General features: G+C 39.4%; 1 protein-coding gene across 1 annotated transcript; it reads left to right on the top strand.

Moving 5' to 3' along the window:
* Window positions 1–31: 31 nt before the first annotated feature.
* On the top strand, window positions 32–3,381 carry RPS21 (ribosomal protein S21). The gene is made up of 6 exons (XM_040575618.1): window positions 32–119; window positions 306–370; window positions 1,232–1,295; window positions 2,386–2,457; window positions 3,092–3,147; window positions 3,321–3,381. Exons 2-6 carry the CDS (start codon window positions 321–323, stop codon window positions 3,328–3,330), a joined length of 252 nt encoding a protein of 83 aa, XP_040431552.1. The 5' UTR covers window positions 32–119; window positions 306–320; the 3' UTR covers window positions 3,331–3,381.
* Window positions 3,382–6,810: the final 3,429 nt, after the last annotated feature.

Raw genomic sequence — 6,810 nt, 5'->3', positions numbered from 1 at the left:
ACGTCACTCCCAAAAGCACGGTTGACGTCACAGCAGCCCCCGGAAGCCCTCCCTTCCCTCCCCGACGCCTTTCCGCTTCCGCGGGGCCGCCCCTTCCTTTCCGCCGCACCGCGCGCGAGGTATGGCGGCGGCGGCGGGGCGCGGGCGGCGGCCGGGGGGCCTGGGGGGCGGCCCGGGGCTGGGTACCGGGTACCTTGGGGCCGGGAGGGGTGGTGGAGTGCTACGGGAGGGCCGGGCCGGGAGCGCTGCGTCCGCCCCCCCGGGCCTCGTGGGGCCGGGCCTGAGCCGCGCCTCGCTTCCCGTAGGTGTCACCGGGCGAGATGCAGAACGACGCCGGGGAGTTCGTGGACCTCTACGTGCCTCGCAAGTGGTGAGTGCGGCCCTGCGGGACCGGCAGCTCCGAACGAAAAGGGGCTTGGCTCCATAAACCTTTAGCCCCCCGAGTTCGGTGGAAAAATACAAGTTTCTATTCATTTTTGCGCATAAATACCTTGCGTAAGTATGAGAAAAGTAAGTTTAGAGAGAACTCTCGGCGTCTCGAGGTGCAGCCCGTCAGTCTCAGGATGTGGCGGCTCCTTTGTGGCTGCTTTCAGGAGAAAATGGGTGTATTTGTGCTGTGTGAGCATTTCTGAGCTACGCGCTCCTGTAGTGAACTTGTTAAGTGATTACTCGTTGTCCTGATAGTGCATCTTAGATGCTATTTTAAGATTGGAGAAAATTGGGTTTTGTTAAATCTGATAAAACACATACAGATGGTTTGTTTTACAGTGAGTTTTTTTTTTGATTAAATGTTACTAAGGCCTGTGATTTCTAAGAGGACCGAAGTTAGTGACCTGAATGTCTTCTGAGAGCTCTAATGGCTCCCAGTGAAAAAAGATACAGAATACGTTATGAATTCCATTGGTTGCTGGGGGTTTTTCACATTAGAAAGGGACAACATGATATTCTGCATTTTGAAGGTCAGTGTTTGTGTGTGCACTGAATAGTAGTGAACTGGGTTCATAAAGATTAAATCAAAGGGATAGCTGGCAACTTAGCCTGACTACACAGCGGAAGTTTCCGTTAAATGTTCTTAAAACTTGATTTTGACTTTCTGAGCACTGAACCTTAATCTCTTAGCGTCTGAACTTGCACAGCTTTAATTTTCATGTAGGTTTGATTTTGATAGTCTTTGTTTGCTGTCACTGTTCATTTCCTTTTATTGAAACATATCTTGTTATTTATTCCTTAGCTCTGCTAGCAACCGAATAATCGGTGCCAAGGATCATGCTTCTATTCAGATAAACATTTCTGAGGTAAGTTTTCTTAACAGAAGTGACGGATAAAAGAGCAATGCATTTCGATTTTCATAGAATTTAGGAAATGTAAACGCTTGTGATGAATCTCCAAATAATTCACTAGGAGTCGTACAGGTGTAGAACTAGAAAGCTTTTGTACATGTAAGGATATTAGTATGTCGCCCCTGGTTACTTTTTAACCTATTGGAAAATAATTCTCTGTAGGCGATTATATAAAGCTCTGAAAACAGTCTGTTCCAGTGCTTTACTGAGTAAATAAAACTTCCTAAGGATAGACATTTAGAGTTAAAAATTAGGGGATTCCTTTTCCTGATGGAAAATGAGTGCTCCGTTCTGGAAGATCAGTACTCCCTTCTACCTTCACCTGTCAGTAAAACAGCACAGTTCTTCAGCCTGTCCACGTACATCCAGTTTCAATTTTTTATTCCCATTGATCTGTGCCCTTTACAGTTTGTACCAAGTTTCAGAAAGGTGTGCGGTTTCCTGGGCAGAACTCTTTTTCTGTTCTGCTTTGCTTAACTAAAGTGCCATTTTCCATGTTTTGCATGAAGCGTTTCTGTTAACGCTGAAATGAGTTCTCTGTTAACTGAAATGAGATTGCTTATGTGTTTTGTGTGCTGCATTACCATTTCTTTAACTTGGTTCTCAGGTTCTTAGACGCTGAGAACCATTCGTGTCCCTCGACTTGGACATTCCATTTTCCATTATACTGACTTAAACATGAATAAAATAAATAAAGGCAGTAAAGTACACAAATAAGGTTTACGTTGAACTGTTCCATTTCTGTAGAATTCCAATGTTTTCTTTTTGGAGCTACCATTTTCTATTGCATTTTTGTAATGCTCTCTGATACATTAGATGTTATATCTGCATTATGTAGCAAACAATACATTTGCTCTGAAAAGGTTCTCTGTATATTCTGGCTGAACTATTTGCCTTGAGTTTTTGAAGTTTGCAGTAAAAAAATATGTGCAAAGTTGAACAGGTAATATTTATCTTCAAGGGTTTGGCAAGCATGAGGTGAGAGCATAAAATTCTGCGAGAATTCTGTAAGAATCTGTATGGAGTAATTTGCTTGTAATTACAGGTTGACAAGGTAACGGGGAGAGTCAATGGCCAGTTCAAAACATACGCCATTTGTGGAGCAATCCGTAGGATGGTAAGCGTTTTCTTGAGCTTGAAAATGATCATGCTTCCCTTTATATTGATTAGTAATATTTCAGGTTTATGTTTGGCCCTGGAAATGCAGTGTGCCTTCTGCACATTCTAGAGGAGAGCTTTTGTTGTGATAATTACAACAGCGTGAAGACTTGAACTAATTGACTTGAAAGAATGAGTTTCTTCTGTTTTTTCTACAGTTTGTTGGTTTGGAGAACCGTTTATGTTTGTTATTGTTATTTTTAAAAAATCACTAGAAGGTGCAAGTGGATTTTTTTCCTCTAAGAATGCACTAAGCAGCTGATATCTGACTTCATTTATAATTATTAGAGATTACACTATCATAATTTAAATTTGTAAGCATGATGTGAAGCTTCCTAGAGTTCATTTACTCAGAAGTACATCTTTTTAATGCACGTCTATGCTTTGTCAAGTTCTGTTTCTTATTCTGAAGAATGGCAAAGGATTTAACAGCTTGTTTTAAAAATGCTAGTCTGTGTATGTGAAATGCAGTGATCTGTCAAAAAAAAAAAGTTTGCATTTCACTGCCAGCATGAAATGCTGCTGCTACCTCTCTCTTTTTAATGTGTGATAGCAATTATGTGCTCACTTCAGAATTATCCTTTTTATTATAGGGGGAATCAGACGACTCCATTCTGCGTCTGGCAAAAAATGATGGAATTGTTTCCAAGTAAGTATGTTTACCTTATCCTCAATAACTTTTTGCAGAGGTAGTTCAGTACCCAAATTCAACTTCTAGGTTAAAATCTGTACACTATATTTACAGAATGTTTACACAGTTGGCCAAATAACTACTTGAGCTATTAAATAGTTTCTAACATTGTTTCTTTCATTTTCTTCTAGGAATTTCTAACAGAAGAAAGTGGTATGGAACATTTGATATAAAATAAACAGTTCAAATGTATATTGTGTTGTGTCTTTTGTTAAGTCATAAACACCAGTGGAGTTGTTACAGTTTGTCTTAAAAGAACGTAGAAATGCAAGCCTAAGAAGGATGTATATTATACAGATTCTGACTGTGAATTCATACAGCACATCGCCTTGTAGAGCAGTGTCAGAGTTTAAAATCAAGAACTTCCAGTTCACTCCTCTGTCCACTATAATCTGTATTTCCAGCTGTGATAGGTTTTGCAATTGTAGCTCATCTCCTCTTAATCTGTAATGGAACTATTTACAATGTAACAATCTTAATTCAACTTGCTGCTGTTTCATAGGAAAAACGAAGAGTTTGTTTTGGTTATGATATCCAAGTTTATTTTTTCTGCTGATAAAGGCTCACAATATTTCTTTTGCCATTTACACATTCTGTAAGCAAATTATTAATACTGAAGTTCATGGAAAACTTACCAGAAATACCACTGCATGCCAGCAAGTTGATTTCAACATGGGAGAGACTCGAGGTTTTACCTTTTTTACTCTCAAGCATGACTTTGGTGCTGAGAAGCAGAGAAACGATTTAAGGAGAAATAACTCTTTAATAATCTGGCAATATTTTGATAACTGACTTAAAAGCTCTTCAATGGCTAGATAAACATTCCACCTTCTGATGTATTATTTTTTTAGTTATCTTACTAGCAGAACCTAGGGAGGATGCAAACAGTCTAAATAATACCACATTTGCTGACTTTGCCTCTCTTATCTGTCCATTCCCTGTCTCTGTTTAACTTCCATCACTTCATAGTTTCGACATAACGTGCAAAGAAACTTTTATAATTTAGTTCGAAAAAGTTCGTTCAAGGTTTTACTTGTACTTCAGATACTTAGTTTTAATTTAAACTGATGGATTGCTTGCAAAGCTTATGAAGCAGTCATTGTGAAAGAAAAATTGTTTGCCACAGTACACGGACGCTCAAGCTTTGCTGAGTTAGTTTCAGGCATTAACTTTAGACACTGGATTAGAAATAAAGCTGATTTTTCTGCAATGCTGAAATCATAGGTATACTATAAAACTGAGGTGTTTAAAACACTTAAAATCATCATGATCTTGCAGTAAAATTTCCTGGTGCCTCTGAACTTGCTCCCAATTTGTGTGCCAAGATATGCCAGAAATACCTTGTTTCATGGCCTGCCCAGTCTTCTGTTTGATCAGGCCTTCAAAACAAGGTTTTGTATTGCGTTTGTAAAGCGCTGTGCTCAAGGTGCTGTACCTTTACTAAGGAACCTTTGGAATCTCACATAACTTCATTATGTTTTAACAGCATATTAAGCACTGTATAGGCCCTCTGGAAGTTTTCTCAAATGATGGGAACGTTTTTTGTGACACTTTCCTGTTTATGCTCTAAGTTGTCTCCATGTAGAGCTGGTTACCATGTGGCTTATTTCTGACTTGTTTGCAAGTTGCTGTGGATGCATGTGGGTGTGGGAAACTTCAGCCTCAGGCTTCTCTCGAGAGTCTGGAATAGGGGTACTGTTGCCTCTGAACTAAGGAGAAGGATCAAGTATCCCAAGTTTGGTATCTTTCTCCTTATCTGTATTCTGCCTGCTTCTTAGACACTTCAAGCTGCAACATATTTCTTTGGAAGATTATGGTATCTACTGAACCTAGGCGCTGTAAATCAGGCCACGTTAATGTGTAGCTGCAGTGTAAAGCAAACATTTGTTTCTGAGCAGAGAAGGCTGAAATCAGATCTTAGCTTTTGCACACATGGCTGTGAACTAAAACATCTTTGGTAGCACATTCTGTCTTCCCACTGTTAACACTTGAATTTACTAGTCCTCCTCCAAGGTGACAGAACTTTTCCTGTGTTTCAGTTAAAAAGACTGAAAAAAAGCTTCATGTTGAACTCACAACATACTAATACAGAAAGCGCATGAGACAGATGCCTTTTAAATACAAATCAAAATTAAAAAAAAAACACCTTGTTTTGGAGTTTTTTTCTGACATCGGAGTCAACCATGAAGGATGTCTCCAAAAAAAAAAAAAAAAAATCTGTTGTGATTCTCCTGGAAATAATTCATTTTTCCAGCAGATAAATCTTTGAAAACACTTTCTGGAAAGACAAATACAGTCTCCAATCTGGGGAAATTTTGGCTTGGCTTATGTCCAACCCTCATTACTTTCCTTCATACACAGTAAAGGGAGATAAGTTTTAATTGGACTTGATGTTTCTTTCTGACTTATCTTAAATTAGCTGTTTCTGCCTTGGTATTAGGGTAGAACTTTAAATAAATCAGTAACTGTTTACTGCTGATAAATGCCTAGTTTACCAAAGAGTCTAAATATTGTTGACTTGCTTCTGATCTCCCGGGGCTCTGTTCATCCATGTGGATTTCAGTGGAATTCCCCCATTAAGACAAAGTGAACTGACAGCTTAAAAGCTCAAGATGAGCTTGAGGTCTCTCAGATGTCTTTTTAAGCAATAAATGTCCATCAAACTAAAACTACCAAATTAAATTTACACCGCAGTGTTAATTATTTAAGAATTATGTTGTAATTCAAAACCTCTACTATTAATACTGATTGTTGCTGTTTGTATTTCAGAATTTAAGAAAAAAAATTATTTTAATTTCTTGTCAAAATAAGCCTATGAAATGTTATGATCCTGTATCCTAAACTTAGTTCGACTGGAAGTGGATTAGTGCTGTTCTAAAGGCTTCCTGAAATTCACACCACCTTCACCAGCAGAACTACACACAGCATGAGGTTTTACAAAACTTTCAGCAGAATCTTAACAAGGGTGTCCTTTTAAAAATCAGTTCTGAGTTGCATTTTCCCGTATTGTGATGTCAAATGTTCTTTGTTCCTGTGACAGGAATAGTTCAGATCTTCTAGAGCCATGAAAGGGAATGAACTGTACTTGTACTGTACAAGATGGACAGAGTTGCCCTTACATGGTTACATTGCACCAAGTCATGAAATTCTTTTCTGTTACTTACAAGGACTTGGCAGTGGCATCCTAAAGACAGCTGATTTAGCTGGGGCTATTTCAGTGTCTTTGGCCAAAATTCTGTTGCTGAGGCAAAGCCTGTCTCCTCCTTAAAACACCTTGCTTTTTGGTCGGAGCTTGTAGATGTCTCGCAATGCTGATTTGGTTTCTTTGAAGCCTTGTCATCCTTTTCATGAACTACATGTTGCTGAAAAGCTGCTTTAGACAATCTCTGTGTGTTCTGATCAGAGGTCTGGGGTTAGGAGGCCACTGCATCTTCTGTTTCTGGGAGCACAGAATTAGCAGCTTAGATCGTATCAGTTTTGCTTGCAAGGTGCCAAACAGGCAAAACTGCTAAGGCTGGGAGAACACAACAGGCAAAATGCTTTCCTGGCATCCTTTGTGCTTTACTCATAAAAGGAGCGCTGTGACTCAGAAGAAGGATACAAAAGGCCAAGGGTGTCTTT

This window comes from Cygnus olor, chromosome 16, assembly GCF_009769625.2.
Source record: "Cygnus olor isolate bCygOlo1 chromosome 16, bCygOlo1.pri.v2, whole genome shotgun sequence".
Lineage (NCBI taxonomy): Eukaryota > Metazoa > Chordata > Aves > Anseriformes > Anatidae > Cygnus > Cygnus olor.
The sequence above is the reverse complement of the archived record's forward strand: the minus strand, read 5'-3'. Positions and strand labels throughout refer to the sequence as shown.

What these genes read in the sequence shown, in the direction of transcription:
- RPS21 (XM_040575618.1), top strand. Translation starts at nt 321, where the DNA reads ATGCAGAACGACGCCGGGGAGTTCGTGGACCTCTACGTGCCTCGCAAG. An exon ending in CTCTACGTGCCTCGCAAGTG is followed by an intron (nt 371 to 1,231) that starts GTGAGTGCGGCC and finishes TTTATTCCTTAG; the next exon opens with CTCTGCTAGCAACCGAATAA. An exon ending in TTCAGATAAACATTTCTGAG is followed by an intron (nt 1,296 to 2,385) that starts GTAAGTTTTCTT and finishes TTGTAATTACAG; the next exon opens with GTTGACAAGGTAACGGGGAG.